This window comes from Vigna radiata, chromosome 10 (assembly GCF_000741045.1).
Source record: "Vigna radiata var. radiata cultivar VC1973A chromosome 10, Vradiata_ver6, whole genome shotgun sequence".
Taxonomy (NCBI): Eukaryota; Viridiplantae; Streptophyta; class Magnoliopsida; order Fabales; family Fabaceae; genus Vigna; species Vigna radiata.
Genome location: NC_028360.1, coordinates 19,891,848 through 19,910,472, shown reverse-complemented (window position 1 = coordinate 19,910,472; position 18,625 = coordinate 19,891,848). Strand labels below are relative to the sequence as shown.

General features: G+C 34.8%; 4 protein-coding genes across 9 annotated transcripts; 1 reads left to right on the top strand and 3 right to left on the bottom strand.

The window, feature by feature from the left end:
- Positions 1–920: 920 nt before the first annotated feature.
- LOC106776286 (monoacylglycerol lipase ABHD6) lies at positions 921–3,145 on the top strand. The gene is made up of 4 exons (XM_014663687.2): positions 921–1,690; positions 2,032–2,124; positions 2,523–2,590; positions 2,675–3,145. The coding sequence occupies exons 1-4, from the start codon at positions 1,055–1,057 to the stop codon at positions 2,844–2,846; spliced, it is 969 nt and encodes a 322-aa protein (XP_014519173.1). The 5' UTR covers positions 921–1,054; the 3' UTR covers positions 2,847–3,145.
- Positions 3,146–3,239: 94 nt separating this feature from the next.
- LOC106776285 (metacaspase-3) lies at positions 3,240–5,296 on the bottom strand. The gene is made up of 5 exons (XM_014663685.2): positions 4,593–5,296; positions 4,153–4,489; positions 3,920–4,037; positions 3,654–3,842; positions 3,240–3,554 (listed from the first exon to the last, which is right to left on the bottom strand). Exons 1-5 carry the CDS (start codon positions 5,035–5,037, stop codon positions 3,495–3,497), a joined length of 1,149 nt encoding a protein of 382 aa, XP_014519171.1. The 5' UTR covers positions 5,038–5,296; the 3' UTR covers positions 3,240–3,494.
- A 3,029-nt stretch (positions 5,297–8,325) lies between these two features.
- Positions 8,326–11,599, bottom strand: LOC106775336 (metacaspase-3). 2 transcript variants are annotated; one of them, XM_014662445.2, is made up of 5 exons: positions 10,092–11,599; positions 9,435–9,768; positions 9,249–9,348; positions 8,970–9,149; positions 8,326–8,721 (listed from the first exon to the last, which is right to left on the bottom strand). In XM_014662445.2, exons 1-5 carry the CDS (start codon positions 10,711–10,713, stop codon positions 8,665–8,667), a joined length of 1,293 nt encoding a protein of 430 aa, XP_014517931.1. In that variant the 5' UTR covers positions 10,714–11,599; the 3' UTR covers positions 8,326–8,664. The 2 variants fall into 2 exon arrangements, with proteins under 2 accessions (XP_014517931.1, XP_014517930.1); XM_014662444.2 differs by having other exon boundaries at positions 8,328–8,721; positions 9,231–9,348; positions 10,092–11,597.
- Positions 11,600–11,809: 210 nt separating this feature from the next.
- LOC106775889 lies at positions 11,810–16,563 on the bottom strand. Of its 5 annotated transcripts, none has more exons than XR_002669964.1 (5): positions 15,624–16,563; positions 15,386–15,524; positions 13,997–15,085; positions 12,374–12,861; positions 11,810–12,287 (listed from the first exon to the last, which is right to left on the bottom strand). XR_002669964.1 is itself a non-coding variant. In XM_014663124.2 (5 exons), exons 1-4 carry the CDS (start codon positions 16,406–16,408, stop codon positions 12,493–12,495), a joined length of 2,460 nt encoding a protein of 819 aa, XP_014518610.1. In that variant the 5' UTR covers positions 16,409–16,559; the 3' UTR covers positions 11,810–12,287; positions 12,489–12,492. The 5 variants fall into 5 exon arrangements, 3 of the variants coding, with proteins under 3 accessions (XP_014518610.1, XP_014518611.1, XP_014518609.1); XR_002669963.1 differs by having other exon boundaries at positions 13,919–15,085; positions 15,624–16,559; XM_014663124.2 differs by having other exon boundaries at positions 12,489–12,861; positions 13,919–15,085; positions 15,624–16,559.
- Between the last annotated feature and the right edge of the window lie 2,062 nt (positions 16,564–18,625).

Here is an 18,625-nt window from a genome sequence, read left to right as displayed (position 1 = left end):
ATGATCAAATAATTATAAATCATAAAGAGGTAAATTTAAGGATGAAAAAAATAGTATAAAAAAAATGTATACTTAATTATTTTTTAGAAAATTATTAAATGAGTAATTAATTAATTATAAGTTATAAAAATAGTATAGTTAAATTAGTTTAAAAATATATGAATAAAAAAGTAAAATAGATTTGATGTACATATAACAACAAAATAAGTATAAATTAAAAAAAAAAAGATAAAAAACAAAATAATCATGACAGTAAAATAAATATAAATAAAAATTAAACTTTTGAAACATTTATTAGTAAAATAAAATTTTAGTATTTTTTTATATTACAATATATTCATCTTTCAACTTTTCAATTATAAAATCATTTGTTAAATGATTTAATATATAAATAAAAATACTAACTTTCAGGCTTTAAAATGATTACTTCATATCTAAAAATTAGATTTTGAATAACTGAGAAGAATAAAACAGTAAGGTAGAAAATAATGGAAAGAAGGTAACAGATAGTTGGTTTTGTAATTAGTAAAAGACATAATTGGTAACTTATTATGGAATTAAACACATTAATTGTAAGTTTAATAGTTGATTTTGTAATTAGTAAAAACTCTTATTATGCATAAACACACAATTAGTGTTTTCTTAAAATGTTATTAATGAGTAATTAATTTTAAGAGCTGTTAAGGAAGGGCTTTTGTGGCCTAACCACAGTGTTGTGAAGTGTGACATTGTTGTAAAAAAAAGAATGGAGAAAAAAAGGAGAAAGAAGAAAATAGTAGAATTGCATGTGTCTCGTGAAATGGCAGTCCGCGTTTGTTGCATTGGAGTTCGAGTTGATGTCGTGTTTGGATATGCCCTGACCTCGTATTCTCAGTAAATTTTTTATTTCAAAAATAACAAACATCTAATCATATCCTTACGTTAATGTCTGTGACCATTTTCATTTCATTTCCTTTTCGTTCTCTTTCCTCTCATAACTTTCATCGTCTCCCTCTCCTTCCTCATCGTCTCATTCCCTTCATCGAATTCATCAAACCTTCAACCAACGCTTTCCATGTTGCCAAAACTATCCAAATGCTTCAGCTTTACCGCCTCGCGGGACTGGGTCTACCGCCACCTCTTCGCCTCCGCGGGGCTCCGCTCCGTGGCGACGGAGCTCGGCGAGGGGACCACCATGCACTGCTGGGTGCCCAAGCTGCAGAAGCCATGCAAACCCAGCCTCGTTCTGGTGCACGGCTTCGGCGCCAACGCCATGTGGCAATACGGGGAACACGTGCGGAACTTCATGGGCCACTTCAATGTCTACGTGCCGGACCTAGTGTTCTTCGGGGAGTCCTTCACGTCGCGGAATGAAAGGAGCGAGTCGTTCCAGGCGGAGTGCTTGGTGAAGATGATGGAGGCTCATGGGGTGCAGCGAATGAGCCTGGTGGGGATCAGCTACGGTGGGTTTGTAGGGTACAGCGTGGGTGTTCAGTTCCCTGAGGTTGTGGAGAAGCTTGTGCTGTGCTGTGCTGGGGTGTGCTTGGAGGAGGTTGATATGCAGAATGGCTTGTTTAGGGTTTCCACTTTGGAGGAAGCTTCAAGCATCTTGTTGCCACAGACACCAGATAAGCTCAGGGAGTTGATGAAGCTCTCCTTTGTTAGACCCGCCAGGGGAGTCCCTACTTGGTTCCTTCAAGATTTCATTCAAGTATGCATCTCTTTCTTTCAAATTTTCCTTCCAAAATTTTATGTATTAGTTTCATTCTCCAAAGGGTACCCCGTGAAAACGTGAATCCTGCATTACCATTCAACTCTGGATGGTTTGTGTAGAATCTTTTTCGATTTGTAGCTCACTGTCAAAATTTTATTGAAAAATGATCTCAGCTTTGGAGTTTGATTGTTTTGTGGTAACCCTTTTGTCCTGTGTCTGAATTTACAAAATTTGTTCATTTGTCATGTCAAGCAGTTTTAATCAAGGATCATGCATGCTGGTATAAAGATCAAATGATTTAGGACGTTAAACCAATTCTGTGTTTATTACTTTTGCAGGTGATGTGTACAGACTACATTGAAGAAAAGAGAGAATTGCTTGAGGCGATACTGAAAGGCCGGAAACTTTCCGATCTTCCTAAGATCCAACTGGTATTCATTCTTTCTTTAAATTCTTATGCCTTTAGTTTTCTGAACTTTTTTTAGTAGGTAGTAATTTTTGTTGATACTTTTAGATTTTATCATAGACTGTGTGTTTCTTTATAAACTTTTTTTGCTGATCAATCCTGAGCTTGTTAATGTTGTTTTCTATCATCTATATACTTTTCACTACGAGAATCCATGCAAGCAATGCGTATCGACCTGTTACAGGAGCTATCAAAAGAAACCTCACTTGTTTTTTTAATATTTGTCATCCTCTATTTGTGATGCACTGATCTGTAGTTATCTCAGAAAAAAAAAATTCCAAGCAGCTAGATTATTTGCTTCACCTTCTTTAGAATGTCTAGTTATTTTAATATTCAGCATTTTGTGGGTTTACATTGGAGCAGCCTACTCTAATTTTATGGGGAGAGCAAGATCAGGTATTCCCTCTGGAGTTAGCCCACAGATTAAAAAGGTGAGATTTGAATTCAGTGGAAGCTCATGAGTTGCATTTAAACATGATGGTAGACTGTTAAGTGTGGATTTGTGTTTGGAGCAGGCATATAGGGGAAAATGCTCAAATGGTAATCATCAAGAACGCAGGGCATGCAGTGAACCTAGAAAAGCCAAAAGAGTTTGGCAAGCACTTAAAAGCATTCCTTATTGATACAGGTACTACAAAGTCCTGTCCCACATCACCGCTTTCTTCTGGGGAGAATATCCATTTTTAACTTTATATCAATTAGCAGCTAGCTCAAACTTTCTTGCCTGAGATTTCTGCTTCCTACAGATCTAAATTTTCCATACATTCCGGCAGGATTACTCTCTTTTTTTTCGTTTTTTTTGGGAGAGGGAAAGGGGGATCATTTATTTCTAATTTGTTGATTTAATAAGAAAAAGGCTTAGCATACTAGTTTCTTCCATTTTTTTGTCACCGTTGGTCGGGCACAAGGTTCTCCCTTATTTACTTTTTGTTTTTCAGAAAATACATGTACAATTGAGAATATATCTCAAGATATACATTACTTTATTTCCCTCTCTCTGAATTGCATTGCCATTGGTTTTATGGTCTATTATCAGCATTTCTCATCAAAATGCTGCAGCACAATAGCCACAACTAACAATAACCACATGAAACGTTTCCATTATAAGCCAGAGAAAGAAGTAACATTTTTTTTCCTATTTTTATGAGTATGAATGACAGTACTAGCAGTGTGCTTCCCCTGTTTATAAAGCCAAACCTCTTGGCAATCAGCCTTCCTTTATTGCGTTATTCTTTCCTTCTACAAGACTAACATTGTGTCACATCTTAATATACTAAAGAAAAGGGAAAGTTCTTCACAATTTTTTTATCTTTTTTAAGTGCAATACCAGTTGTGTCAAATAACAATTGACTTTGAATAAATATCAAACTTCTCAGAAGACGTCAATTGAGGCTCCTGCAAACAAAACCCAATTAAAATAAACTTGGCATCAGCTACAGTGTTTTATCTATATAAAGGGAATGAATGAACCATATAGAGCGATTGATGTAATACATGAGCATACTGCATGCGACTGTTCATGCCAAGCTGACGATCGTTTTGGCCAAACGTTTTTTCTTTAGCCCCACGGATTGTAGAGCGAATGGAATTAAGCAAGTTGCCATAAGTCAAATTAGGTTCATCTTGCATGGCTTGGATGAAACTGAAAGTCAAAGCACCAGCACTTTCCTCACCGCTAAAGGCCTAACAAAACAAACACAAAGTATGTTCTATGAATACTTCTATTCTAATTTGGAAAGGGAAAAAGATGCATAACTAACCGATGTATCTGCTGCATTTCCATCATCATCACAAGCTGAAATGCAAACTGCTAACCCTCCTCTCGTGCCTTTGTAAGCTCTGGGGTTTCTGTGATCCTCCCATCCATAATAACCTTTTCTGTTTGTACTCCACAAAAAGAAATGATTCAGGACAACATATAAAGCATTCTTTGTTAAACGAGGGTGAAGAACACGTAGTTCTCTATCGAGAGTGAACATGTTAAGTAATTAACCTGTTCATTCTGCACATAAATGGTAAATCAAGAACCGTGCCACTAAAGCAGGTATCAACAAGGGCATGAAGTTTGGCACCGCGAGGGAGAGGCCTGACGATTGTGGCGTTGATTTCATCGTCAACTATCTTTCCCTCATGCTCGTAATCAACGGGGCATATTGCTTCATCATATCCATCAACCTCATCCCTGTCGATGTCTACTTCCCTGGATCCGTGCCCAGAGAAGTGAAACAACAACGAGTCCCCTGATCTGCAACCTTCGACCAACCACCTCATTGCCATTCTCATGTTATATTTTGTTGGAATTCTCAGAGGGTTTTTCTCCTCTGGGTCATCTGCACAACGTGGTTTCTCACTCTTATAAACATATTAATAAAACAATAATCATTAAAAATCACAACTTTCGTTTTTAACTCTATTGCATGTAGTTAAAAGTACCTGTGAGGATGCGAATGGAATCAGTAGGGAAATCCAAGTTGTTAACGAGAAAGTATTTCATGCTCTGAGCGTCATTCACAGAACCTTTGAGACGGTTACTCTGATTGCCATAGCTGATGCCAACTAACACAGCCCTCTTGTTGCCAAAGGAAGAAGGAGGGGTCAATGGAGGCGATGGTGGTGGAGCCACCAGTTGCAAAGGCTGAGGATAATAGAATTGGTTATATGGCCTACGTGCATAGCCAGGACGAGGAAGGTAACTAGGTGCGTTATTGATATTGTTGTTGGGGAAATAGTAATTTTGTGGAAGCGAATTTCGAGCTTGAGCTTGAGCTTGAGCTTGGCCTTGGCATGCATAACACATAATGGAAATGCTATAGGCAGCTTCCATTGGCACTACAATCGGCCTTCCACACTGCATGCATCGTACTCTTAGGCTCGCCATCTGTTTGTTGAATTGAACCTTCGAACCCTGGATTCACTTCTCAACCAACATCAACTTTATAATAATTTAGAAATTGAATGAATGATTTTGATGTGAGATATGGTGCATAGTTTTGGGAGGTGACAATGAGTGTGTTGGGAATCACATTCTATTTGCCTTTTTCTGATATGGGACGGCGAATCTATTTATCAATAACCCACTAATGATTAAAATAAAATATAGGATCTTTACGATTGTTTCAGAGAATGAAAATGAATTCAGCTCCTACGCTCACTTCTTCTTCAGGATCTTTGAAAAAGGATGTAACAGTGGTGATCCAATGGATGCTCTCCATGTTGTTCGTTCGAATCTGAACATGTTCTGTAGATAGAGTAGTGATTTTAATGAGCTACAGTAGTTTGCACCTGATGTAGATACAGTAGAAGTTTTGTCTCTCGCATATGGTTTTATCCATTATCTTATTCTCACTTCATTATCAAGAATAAGATTCTCTCAAGTGTTCGCAGCATCCATTCTTCATATTATTTTATACATAACTAGTTTTAAATCTGTACATACTCATTATGTTTGTTTATGTGTTTATTAAAAAAAGAATTAAAGATCGAAGAGAAAAAGAGTAATATATATTTTTAATTTTATAATTAAATTTTCAATAGAATCATACTTAAAATTAATTTATAGGTTTAGAAAGTCAATATGTTTATGAAAATATAAATATTAGATTGTGTAAAAATATAAAGGATAAAAAAGGACAATGATATTTTAACAACTTTTTAACAACAGGACACGTGTCATCATTTTATTTGTCTGTTTGAATTTATTCTAAAAAAATATTTGAAATGGATCAATCACAAACTGCCACGTATGCGTTGTCAAAAAGTTGTCAAAAAAGAGTTGTTAAAGAGACTTTTTCCTCTAAATTAATGTATTGACAAACTTATTTAATATGTGTTGGTAGACTGTCTAATTAATTACATTCATCTAATGTGCATTGTTAGATTCGTCTAATTAATATATAAATACAATATTTGACTCATTTAATTGTATTGTAAGACTTGTTTAACCAATGAATAAACAAACTCGTCTAATATATATTAATAGATGTATTAATAGACTCATATAATTTGTGTATGGACAAATTGACTTATGCTATGTATATTGTCAAACTATATATGAATTAATGTATAAACATACTTATAATGTGAATTGCTAGACTCATTTAATTAATGTATTGACAAACTCATTCAATATGTGTTGGTAGACTCAGTCTCATGAGTGTAGAAACACATTCATCTAATGTGTATTGTTACATTCATCTCATTAATATATAAATACATTATTTGACTCATTTAAATGTATTATAAGACTTATTTAACCACTGAAAAACAAATTTATCTAATATAGATTAATAGACTCATATAATTTGCGTATGGACAAATTGACTTATATAATGTATATTGTCAGACTTGTCTGTTTATGGACAAACTTGTCTAGTGTTTGTTACTAGACTTTTTTAATTAGTGTATGAACAAACTCGTTTAATAAGTATTCCTAGACTTGTCTAATCAATGTGTGAAATAACTCATCTAATATATTTTTGCTATACTTGTTTAGTAATTGTATGGACAAATTAATATTGTTATATTTGTCAAATCGGTGTATGCTTAGAGTCGTCTAATCAATGAATTAAATACTTCATCTAATTTTTTTTGTTATACTCATTTAATTAATATATAGATAGTCTTTTGTTGTGAATTCTAGACTCGTATAATGATTCTGTTATACCCGTCTAATCAATATATATACAAAACTTGTCTAATATATATATTGTTAGACTCATAATGTTTTCTTGCTTTATTTGTTTATTGTGTATTGCTAGACTTGTATAACTAATGTACGTCTAACATATATTTGTAGGCTCAAATAATAACAATATAAATAAACTATAATTTTAAACTATAATTTTATTCTCACTGCATTATCAAGAATCAGATTCTCAAGTGTTGATAATTGCATCTACTCTTATATTATTTTATATTAATGTTCAGTTTATAAATATTATTTCTTTAGTATTTAATAAATAATGAATTTTTATTTAAAATTCTTTAATAAATTATATTTGTTTTGTTTTACAATTATTTTACGGGACTAAATTATTTTTAGTCCTTAAATTTTTATATAAAATTAGAATTCATCCTAAATTTTAGTACCTTCAAACTTTGAAAATAAATAAGAATTTGTATAATTTTTTAGTCCAAGTGAGTTAATTTTTTTTTTCACGTGTTAAAATACATTTGAGTTGTTTACACAAATGATTTTCAGTTCAAAAGTCACTGTGGAACATAGTTTAGTGCATGAAATACATTTAACATTGTTTGAATAAAATCTATATTTATTCATTTTTTAAAATTTGGAAGAAATAATCTATCAAAATTTTGGAAAAGGATGAATTCTAATTTCACATCCAAATAGTACAACAATATTTAACTCTATTTTATATTATATTAAGTTTTCTAATTGAATTTTATAACATTTTCACATTTATTTTCTAATCTTTTAAGCTACATTTGATTATATAATCAATATTTTTTGCATAGCACATATACTCTCCTTATTGATAAGAAAATAAAATTATATATATATATATATATATATATATATATATATATATATATATATTAAATTATTGATAAAAATATTTATACTTTCATAAAATAATTATAATTTATTAAATTTTAATTTCTTTTGATAAAATATTTCAGTTATCGCTAAATATAAGATTTATTATTCTGGTGCTCTAGATATTGATTAAAAATTATCACTACAAACTTTAATTTAACATTCAATGAAAAATGGATCCACTGTATTGGTTGAAAAAAATGACGAGAAATATCAATTACGAAATGATTTTGGCATTTTTAATAATGTTAATTAGAGAATAATTTGTTTTAGGGTCAATTAAACAACCTTAACATATATTAATTGAGAAATAATCTTATTGGCAACAATAAAATTTCTTAATTATCATTGAAAAATGACCATGTTAATGTTGATAGAGAAAACTATTATAATTATTAAGTTTGGTCGAGAAATAACATTAATCTACATTTTTATTAATGTGATTGATAATAATTTCAAATGACATCAATTGAAAGGAACATATATTGATATTAACGTAAAAGAAGTTGTGATTGACGTTGATAGAAAAACTTTATGGATAATGACAACAACATCTAATTAATATCAGCTGAGATTATCAGTATTGATAAAAAAATAATCACATCATTTAGAATGCAAAAATAATAATGATCAAATCTAATCTTAAAAGAAATAATAATAAAAACTTTTAGAAGCAAAGCTCTGTTATTGGAAGTCACTGGTATAAATTGACAGAGTGAAACAAATCTAAAGAGTCCTAGGTTTTATCTTCTTCTTTTTCTGTTCTAGATGCGAACAATTCCATCTCTGTAACACAGTCAGTACAGATTTTATTGTATCAGTAGAATCATATTTCACCATGAATGACATCTTCTGTCATGAGACAGCTATGATGAATAGCCATTAATATCTTGTCCTGACCTTACCAACCAATTAACAAATGAGAGAATTGTCTTCCAACATAAGTGCTCACAAAGTAAATGTTGTATCAATATCAATTTTTTTAGAGGATGATAAGATAGGATCCTGCAATGCACCAAAGAAAAGAATCCAATTCCATGTTAAATTTCATTCAGGAATTGTCAACTATGATCTGTAACAATTTTGGATGAGTTGAAAACACAAGAAAAGCAAGGATAAAATCCGCCAAAACATGATCTTTGAGGATTATGTCAGCCATTTCACTCTCTTAGATTGCATTTATGAGGTTTACAAAATATTGGATTGTTAAAAAACTTGAAAAGCAATGACAACTAATGAAGATGGAGCACTACCTGGTCTATTTTCCGATGAAAAATTCGTTGCAAGAATCTGTTAGAGAATCTGCTTTGGTGGATCTGTCCAAGTTCTTCATGTATCTTTTCCAGTAAACTGCCATATGTTATTTGAGGATGAGCTCTGATTATTTTACAGAAAAAATAGGTCATAATACCGTTATAATTGCCTTCAAAAGCCTGCAAACGTAGGTGACGATTCAGAATTGCATTGCATTTCACAAAAGGGGGCAGATGAAAACACAAAACAAAGATTCTTACTGCAGTATCAGCAGCCACCTGAGCATCGTCACAAGCACTGAGGCAAATAGCAACTCCACCATTTGTTTGTTTTTCTTTGCTATGAGGTGATCTGTTTTCCTTACATTGCCAAATGCCTCTGCAAGCATGCAAAAGAGACCAAACATTGAGTTTTTAATAGAAACATAAAAATTAAAAGAAAGACAGCATTGGATATGCACTTACTTTTCTTTTTTCCACATGTACACAAGATCAAGTGTTGTTCCACTATGACAAGCATCAATAATAGCATGAAGTTTTACACCTTCCTTGAGTGGTTGAACAATGATAGAATTTATTTCATTGTCAGTGATCATTCCCTCTCTCAGAAAATCAACAGGACAAATAGTTTCATCAAGCCCATCTGTTTCATCTCCTTTCTGTTCTTCCGGTTGTTGCAGACCATGCCCGGAAAAGTAGAACACCAATGACCCCTCTGACTTGCAGTCACTCACTAGCCAGTTTAAGGAATCCAGTATGTTCTTTTTTGTTGGCATTAAATTCGGGTCGTTCTTTTCTTCTGAAATTTACCAGTTCTGGAATTAAATTAAAGGGAAAGTTCAAGATCTTGATTACTTGTTACGAGAACAAGAACCTGCCTATTCATTGGAAAATTTGGTTTAACAAAAGTTCAGGCAATAGCAAAAACACTCAGGCTTTCAATACAAATATTGTTCATCTTCATCTACTATAATATACAGTCCAACATATTCAAATAAATAATGTATATAATTATTGTTCTACTTTAATTTGTATGCATTGAAGCAAAAAGGAAGCATAATTGAAATAGATGTGGATCATACAAAGTTCACATACTAATCAGAAAAGGAGTGAAGGAGATACCTGAGAGGACACGTATGCACTCATTTGGGAATTTAAATATATCCAGCAATAGATTTTTCATGTTCTTGACATCGTTAATGGTTCCTTGGAGCTTGAATTTCCTTTTCCCGTATGAAACACCACATATAACTGCGCGTTTGTGAGTTGGCGAGGAGAAGGAGAAGGAAACACTAGGTGAAGGAGATAATCTTCTCGGTAAACTTCCATTTGTGTTACTGTTATAACTATTCGGTTGATGATCACGTTTGAAAGATCTAAGGTCTTTGGTTGATTGCTCGGAAACCGAAGAAGATGAACTGCTTACTCTTTCACAACTGTAGCAGCGGTATGCATTTGGAATTTTAGCTAATATAAATTCGCGTCTGCAACCACTGCAGGTAAATGTGTGTTCCTCAACACGCTTTGAACTATTCATCCTTGTGGAAACAAGGCAACGAGTTGTGGTAATGTTTGATGGAAAAGGAACACCCTTTCTCCTTGCTCTGGTTCTATTTCTGCCATCCATGGTTTGAAAACTTGTTTTCTTCACCAACCATGCAACCAATAAGAAGGATATATACACACACACACACAAAAGACAGCACAGTTTTGACCTTTGTTCATGCTTTTCCCTTGTTTTCATAATTAGCTAGCAATCTTAGCAGCAACATTAAATACTTTTTAATTGATAAAAAAGAAGCCAAACGAAGAATCCATTCCCACTGTCTGTCGAAAAAGCCTAGTGCTGACCTTTTTTCACGGTTCTGAGTTGAAGATGAGACAACTCTATTGCCAAAACACAAGTTCAATACGAGATAATATCAATAACCAAAAAGAAGAAAGAAAGACAGCAAAATTAGTATTTTTGATGAAATAAAACTCTACGGCACATCTCTTTTGCGTGCTTTAACCATTATTCTCGGCACACATCATGAAGAACCAGATTCTGATAATTTCTTTACCTGCCTAACTACGTCCCCTTTCCATATTCTTTTTCTACTTGCATTATGGTTTAGTTGCCAACAAGACTTCTCATGAGATAACACCACAAATTAGAAAAAGTGAAGAACATGAATCTACGATATTTGTTACCTCATACCCACATTTACATTATCGTTTCAAAAGTATTTAACTGAATCAAAATAAATCATAAATTCTCGACAAATTTTGAAAAAAATCTCTCTTTACATATGTTCTCTATCACCCAAAGAAGAGAAATAGAGCAAATATTCAATTATCAGCTCCCGTTCTGCTTTCAGTCGACACTGTGTATGGCGTGCAAAAGTCAAACAATTGACTTATTAAAAGCAATTCATTTAATATTACACTATTATTTATGTCATTTGTTATATACATGGAATAGGTGATCGGGAAAAAAGTTTCACTAAAAGTGATACTACCAGAAAAATAGCTGCCCACACATGAGTAGATATTTCACATCAATGATCAGGTGATCTGACAAAAAGCATAACTTAAATAAATACTACACATTTTTTTACATCATTTAATTGTCATTACTTTCATGAAGTAGAATAGATTATAACTTCTTTTATAATCATGTTTCGAGCATGAAAAATTTATCCACTTTTTAGTGACTAATTTTGCAAGAACTCTGATTCAGCTTTTACTTTTAGAAAGGTCGTCTTTTTCAATCACAATTTCTCTTTCAAAATTCGAACAGGAATCTTTGATTAAAAAAATTAAACTCAATCCTGCTCAAACCAAGATAATTGTACTAATTTCACCTTTTAAACTACGATAAACAAATATATTGATTTGGGTAATTTAGGAATACACTCTCTAGTTATGTAGAAAATACAAAATTGAGACGTGCACTGTTGCAGCAGGGGCGTGGATTAGAAACAACAATACTACAAGATAATATTGGCTCTCATACGAACAGGGATATGTACGACAATACAACATACGAGAAGAATAAAAACCATAATACAATAAATCAAGTATTTTATCCCAAATGCCGTCTTCTAGTTCATCATCACCTCCTTCTACTGTCTCTCGAAGATCATTCAGCACCCAAAGTTAGAAGCTCTATTTGAAGCCGACACGAATTATGATACAAGTTTGCCTGTCACTACAGGTGTGACAAGTACAACGACAACAAGAGTAAATTCGTTATAGATTCCTTCTGAAAAAGAATAAAGCATATTGAAGTCCCTTCCCTCTCCCTAATAACTGCAATTTTTATGTTATTTTGGTCTGTTCAATGAGATTATTATGTTATTAGTTTTTGAGTAATTATAAATCAAATCAGCAAGTTTAAAATACTAAAATAGTGCCCTCACCTCAGAATTCAGTGAATACGGTATCTCTCAGTTAGACGATCATAGTAAAGAGATAGGATAGGAAGCCGGAAACAATTCTAATCAAACTATTAATCTGTGGAGAAACAGAAATTACCAGTCTATAGACAGCCAGCATTTGGCGATTCACAGTCCAACACGTTGATTTGACCAGAGATTTTTGCTTTACAAGCTGGACACATGAATCCAACAGAATCTGGTTGTATTTCAGAATTGACAGCGTCATGGTTAAACTCTATTCCACACCATACACATACAGTTGTAAGCTGCGATTCAAACTGAACTGAGGATAAATACGTGTCTTCCATCACTGTGTCATTGGCCAATTCAGCTGATACAGCAGGCGGAGAAGGAGAATCCTGAATCCTTGCAAAATCATAATCAACACTATCTATTTCATCAAACCTCAATTCCTCGAGACCCTTCACGCTATCATGTTCATTTTCAAGACTGGAAAACTGTTTTCCTCCCTGTCAATGAGCAACAACAACAATTTTTCAAGGTTAAAGTTCAGCACTACCTACCAGTTGAGACTTATCATGGCTGGGGTAGTAGCTAATTGCTCATAAGAGATTTACAGTTAATCGTTCTAGATTATAATAATCACCATAACTAGCTTTTAGCATGAGTTGAACCGAAGAAAGAAAAAAACATTGACAAATGTACAGTGCAGTGCACAGGCACAACGTTAACGGCTAGCAGTTTCAAATTCCTCATATTTCCAGCACACGCCAACTTTAAGAAAAGCATAACACATGGCATGCTAAGACAGGGCAAATAAATTTTTAATCTGAGGACTTAAGGCAGGTCAGACCTTCGATTCCTTCATCTCCCCAAAAAACAAACTAATTCAAATAAACAGATTTATATTTTTCTCCATGTAAAATACATGGAAGGCCAGAATAATAAGAAAAAAACAAGAAATTAAAAACTACATAACATGCAAAGTCAGCATTGGGTTCAGAAAGAATGGACCTGTTATTCAATCAACAATTAATAAAAAAAAAAGTGAAAAAAAGCTTCTATAAATGATGTAATCCTTAGAGGAAATACGAATGAGCAAATGACTGACTATTTACTTAGTGCAGCAGTATAGCAGATTAAAGTCAAATGGCTAAGGATGGAAAATAAATATTTATACTGCGAGTGTTGCATAGAAGAGCATTAACAATTATATGAAAGCACACGAAATGATCACTATGGAACAATAATTGACCAGACGACAAAACTGGTTCTTAAAACCACGTGTTGTTGAAAAACTAGAAATGTGTGCCAAGGGCATTGTAAATAGTAAAGAATTACAACAATGGTTCGATACAAAGTAAAACAAGAATACATTCAGAGACACAAATGAGGATAAGCACGGTAGTCCACATGCCATGTCATGCATTTGCATGCACATACAGGTGACCTCATATCAATCACTTTCTAAGAGGAGCTTGGTATAATATATGTAGGACTATTCCCTCAATTTTTCAACATATATGGAATCCTTAAAATAAAGGCATCCACAGTTATGCCTTATACCTTATCAGAGCTGAATGCAGGCAAACAATCCATAGGTTGTTCTGTGGATATAGAGGAGTTAAAAGCACTAGAATGTACCACATTTTCTTCAGAAGCTGCCATTACCATCTCTGGGACATCAGTACTAACGGTAACAGGTACATCTTTCAAGCAATTTAAACCAAATTCTAACTCACTCTTGTTACTAATGCCTTCATCAGGTTTAAACTGAACTTTAGCATTAGAAGATTCAGAATTTTCACCCTTTTCCGATTCTGGTATAATGTTAAGTTCAGATAAAGGAAGTATACGAACTTCAGAAACACCATCCAAATCAATCCCAGATTGATCCAGTTCCTCAATAGTCAATTCCACATCATCTTTTATTTCGGAAGTCTCGGATGCTTTAACATCTTGCTTATTTACAGATAACAAACCCATGTTATCAAGAAAAGTAACCATTTTTACATCTATCACACGGTTATCATCATCAACTTCCTCTACCTTTCCATCCATTCCATGATGATCCACATTTTTCTTAGTCAAGCTATCTTCCATCTGCTTTTCACTGATTGGAGCCTCAGAGTTTCCATCTTGGTCCAAGTAACCAACAGCGACATCCGAAGCAGGAATCCCATTCAGTTTAGCTAAATGATGGGATTCTGTGACACAACCCTCCATAATAGAGTTTTGAGCAATTTCAATGAGGGCATCCATCTTAGATATCCTTAACGGCATGTCCTCCCTGACTGGAGACTTGTCATCTGTCCTCTGGACATTAATCTGACCTGGTGAATCTTCTACTCTCCTCACATAATTCCTAACATGAATCCCCACATGACCATTGTAACGACGCCTTTCAAGAAACACCTTATGGCAGAACTGGCACTCAAACTTCCCATCTTTAATTATAACTCCATCTCCAACAGAGGAACCAAGCCGGTACCGCCTTGTCGTCCTCTGGTGAACTGACAACAGGTGCTGCAAGTACGAATCCTTCTCGTCAAAACTCATATTGCACTTGCGACACTCAAACAGATCTTGAATCTGCACATCTGCAAGATTTTCAATTCCCAACAAGGCAACCTCTTTGACTCTTTCATGAGCACCCGCAAATAATCCAGGCACCTCCGCGTTCACGGCAACAATCTGTCTCTGATCTTGACGTTCAGGAGTGACACCAGCAGACTACAGCACAAACACACAGCCCATAAATTTCACAATAACATTTAACAAACAGATTCACCTCCTCTAATGCGAGGATGAGCACTTCAGAGGATAAAGGGCAATAATAATAATAATCTTTAATGAGAAAATCAACTGTTATGATTGCAATCAATTCTAAGGTTTTAATAGCACGTGTTTAGTTTCATCACAATTCTTAACTACTGATTCTCTAGTTAATTTTGAGAGCACTTTGTACTCTATAAATGCTCCAAGAGCCAAATCCTTAACAAAATCAACCACGACAACAAAATGTGTACTTACCTTTTCAGCAGGTACTATCTGCTCCTGCACTAAATTTTCACTCCTGCGACTACTTTGCGATTGCCCATCGCCATTACCCAGAAGAGACTGTAAATACGAAGAAACCTCTTTGCAAGACACAAAGTGCTGTCCACTAGGGCTGCACGGCGGAATATCAAATATAGGATAAGCCCTAAGGAACAGTAGAGTTATAACGAAAAAGGAAGTTACCAAGTGATGAAGGAAGAAGAAACAAAACCTAATGTATCTGCGGCAATAGATCCACGCACGACCGTCCTTCCTCTTCAAACCGAGAAGAATCTTCCAACTGAGTGGCAACACATCGCCGAAATCCGAGGCATCAACAATCCTGCGTTTCTTCCTACGGCTCCCCCATTGGCCAGGCAAATCCCTCAAAAACCCTAACAGCTCCTCTTCGCTGCTCAAACCCTCTGTGCGCCTCTTGAGCTCATCGGCGAAGGGGTCTTGGGAGGTGGCCAACTGCGAGAGATCAACGGCCACGCCGTTTCGGTTAAGAATGTCGATTCCGCGGTAGCAGTGTTCAAGGTGGAGTTTGAGCTTGGGCTTGCGGCCTCGCTTGCGCTTGACATTGGGTGGGGGAAGGGAAGGGGAAGCGAGGTGGACCTGGTCGAACTTGGGGTCCTCTCGGATGAGTTGTTTAAGGTAGTCAATGATGAGACGGTTTTCGGCGTTCTCGGGGTCGTGAGCGGGGAGGGGAGGGGGTTTGGGGGCGGGAAGTAGGCCGGCGAGGCGGCGGCGGCGGCCCGTCGGGGAGGACTGGGGGCGGGAGTAGGTCTGGCGGCGGGAGCCGGCGCTCTCGTTGAAGAGCGCGGGGTCGATCTTGGGTGTGACGAGGTCATTGGTGGCGCGAAGGTCGAAGGCGCAGAGAGAGGAGAGAGAAAGGGCGAGAAGCTCGGAGTGAGAGAGAGTGGTAGAGTCTATGCACGCAAGTGACTCCACTTTCAACGCTGCGGCTTCCATTTCTGAACTCAGCTTAAGCTTCCACGATTTCAAAATACTCATCAGCGACTCCTCCTATCTTCATTTTTTCCACACTTTTTTCATGACTTTAATCCATATTACTGTTTTTCCATTATCAACAACACACTTCTTTAAAGCTTAATAAAACCTACCCTCTGCATATGTTTTTTTTTATCATAACTGTTTCTTCTTTATATTTGGAATTCAAGAATAATTTTTTAATTATAACATTATTAAGTGAAACTAACGAAAATCTTATCAAAATTCGTATGTATTATCAAAATTCGTAGAAAGTGTACGGAGTTCATAAGTCTGGTGATTATACAAAATTCTACAGATTTCAATTTTGAAACACAGATAAAATTAAATTTCAAACTATGAGAAATACACAACTTCAGATAACCTTGAAATTTGATACACATTAACAAGAGTTCAAAATTTAATAAACACACACAATTTACCATAAACTAATCTTAAAATTTGTTACATATTGCATAACATGTTTGTTAAGTTAAGTTATATACTATTTGTGTTTTTCAAATATCAAAATATGAAGTTGTGTGTGGTCACTAATATGAATCTGGTATGTTTTTTTGGATAAGGAGTTTTACATTGAATTTTGAAACCCGGGAACTATATCCACTCAAAAGAATTAGCTGGATTTCTTAATCTGATTAATTCTCCCTGATTATGTTAATATTACCAAGAGGATAAGATAGGAAAAAGGAAAGGATTGGAAGTGTAGAAAGAAAAGTGTGATATGCAGCAAGTGTCCAAATTCTTTTAGGAGCAGCGCACTTATTCATGGCGGCTTTGTTCGCGTTGATGGATCAATGGGCATTGAGTTTCCTTTTTTACGATTTTTTTTTTTTCTTTCCGCTTTAGTTAACTCTGATTTATTTATAAAATTCAATTGAACTCTTCGTTTTCAAAAATTCAGTTCAACATCTTCATGGCTTAATGACACTAATGGTATGTTTGAAATAATCATAGTTTCTTTTAATGTACTTCTAAAGAATATAATTTATGTTTAGTTTAATTCTTACGGCTAACTGTCCTGTTGTGCAATGTCCTGTTGTGCAATCAATGAAACATCATCCTTGATATGTCATCATCATCTCTTATCTCAAGAAATCCTAATTTTTTTCTTACACAAATCTTAACCACCACCTAACACCATCTCCATCATTTTCTTCATCTTAAACATCCAAAAACACCACCCATGGCCACCTACCAACACCTTCGTTGGTGCCACCCGTGCATCCAACAACAACCACCATAAAACCCATTATTGTGAATCAAATGAACCCAAAATGAAAAAAGAAATTCATGGAAAAAGATAAAGAAAGGATCACCCCTAATTGTGATAACGAGAACCAACATTCTTCCAAAGAACAAATCAAATACATACTCCAAAAGAAAATTCCAAGTTCAAAAATCCTACGCAAAACCCAGACCTGCAAGAAAGAACAAAATCCCTAACCACTTGTAAAACAGAAAATAACCAATAATTCTCCAAATCAATTTTGAAACAAAAATCATATATTTCAATTTACAAAAACCAGATAACACAACAAAAACCCCCAAATCGAAACCCTCAATCACTAGAAAGAAGATGATGGTGAAGGCACGAGATGAAGATGGTGGCGCATGGAGGTGGTCGTAGTGGCATCCTGGTGATGATCTTCTGGGTTGCGTTTGCAAGTCTGTGGTGATTGCGGCGACAGCCTGAGGGTTTAGGTGTGGTAGCGCTAGGGTTAGGTGGTTAGAGAGAAATTAGGGTTTTAGTTTTTGTGTTGGGCTTAAGGTTGAAGAAGATGGTGACATGACAACAATTAAATATCATCTCATTGAATTTTGCACAATAGAATAGTGTATCGTTAATTATTTAAACATCGTCGACAAAAAAGATTAAATTAAACATAAACTACATTCTCTATAATAACATTGAAAAAAAAATCAAGACCATTTCAAACAAGCCTAATATGGACTATCAGTACTATTAAGCCTATCTTCATTTTATGTAAAAAGAACTAACACTGTCGTTTCGTTCAAAATGAACCCACATTGCGGAATTAAATGTATCGACTACTACAATTGGTACTATCTAAGGCGTTTCCTAAAAGTTTAAATAATGAACAGGTTGAAAATGAGATCAAACAGGAAAAAGGAAACCAAATCTCCTAATAAACGTGAAAATGAGATCAAACAGGAAAAAGGAAACCAAATCTCCTAATAAACGTGAAAATGAGATCATCT